Here is a 1,292-nt window from a genome sequence, read left to right on the forward strand (position 1 = left end):
ATCTCACCACGGTCTACTCTGGATCAAGGGCAAGCCAGGCGCGGGCAAGTCCACGCTCTTAAAGCATGCCTTGAGCAAGCAGCGAGACATGCCCGGGGCCACGGACAGTGACCTCGTGCTTTGCTTCTTCTTCCACGGCCGTGGTGACACCCTTCAGAGGACGCCTCTGGGGTTATTCCGATCTCTTCTTCACCAGATTCTCAAACAGATTCCTGGAGCACTGTCTGATCTCGTCGATGGCTACCAGGAAAAGTGCAGGGATCATGGCGCTCCGCCGGAAGCGTGGCAGTGGCATCCAGAAGAGCTGTGGCATTTCCTCAAAGCTTCAGCCCCGAAGATTCTCGAGACTCGTCCAATCTGGCTATTTGTCGACGCGTTGGACGAGTGTGGCGAGGAGGACGCGGTGCAACTGGCGATAAAGTTCAAGTCTTTGCTGGACAGCGTCTCGTCCACTACCGCTCAGGGCATTCACATATGCTTCAGTTGTCGCCACTACCCCATCCCTCCGGACCTAGACGGCGTCATGAACATATGCGTCGAAGATGAGAACGGAGATGATGTTGCCGCTTACGTGCGGCAGAGGCTCTCAGAGACTTTTGTCCGCGAGGCACCTTCCATTGCGGAATTGATCACTTCTCGAGCATCAGGTGTCTTCATGTGGGCGCGGCTCGTGTTGGAGCGCGTTCTTCGCCTCGAGCGGCAGCGAGCGCGCTGGGGGAGGATCCGGGATGAGATTTGCTCTATTCCTCCCGATATGAACAGTCTGTACCTGGATCATATCCAGAGGATGGAGGACAAGGCAGCTTCTCTGAGACTCATCCAATGGCTTTGCTTTGCCGTAAGGCCATTATCGCTAGAGGAGATCTATTGGGCCCTGGCCATCGACACCGATTGCCCGCACAAGTCCTTGCAAGAGTGTGGAAGCAAAGAGGACTACGGGACCGACGATGATATGCAAAGGCGGATCGTAGCTCTAAGCTGCGGGCTGGCCGAGACCGTAACCTCGTCCTCCCAAACATCAGTTGTGCAGTTCATCCATCAGTCCGTCAAAGATTTCTTCGTCGACAAAGGCCTCCTTGTCCTGGATAGCAGCCCGGAAACAGTCGACGAAGCGATCGGAAGAGCTCATTTCTCGCTGTCCCGGACATGCATACGCTACTTGTTGATGGAAGAAATCGGCCAGTCAAAGAGCATCAATGGCGAAGACATGGAGAACCAGTTTCCCTTTATATCATATGCTGCCATAACGTGGACGGCACACGCGCATCAGAGCGATATACGGGGTGTCTGCC

General features: G+C 55.1%; 1 protein-coding gene across 1 annotated transcript; it reads left to right on the forward strand.

The window, feature by feature from the left end:
- On the forward strand, positions 1–1,288 carry BBK36DRAFT_1104572 (hypothetical protein; the record flags this gene model as incomplete). Its single annotated transcript, XM_024889187.1, has 1 exon — positions 1–1,288. A coding segment is annotated over one exon (1,288 nt), but the record flags the coding sequence as incomplete, so codon positions are not given.
- Between the last annotated feature and the right edge of the window lie 4 nt (positions 1,289–1,292).

This window comes from Trichoderma citrinoviride (genome assembly GCF_003025115.1).
Source record: "Trichoderma citrinoviride strain TUCIM 6016 unplaced genomic scaffold BBK36scaffold_383, whole genome shotgun sequence".
NCBI classification, from domain to species: Eukaryota; Fungi; Ascomycota; class Sordariomycetes; order Hypocreales; family Hypocreaceae; genus Trichoderma; species Trichoderma citrinoviride.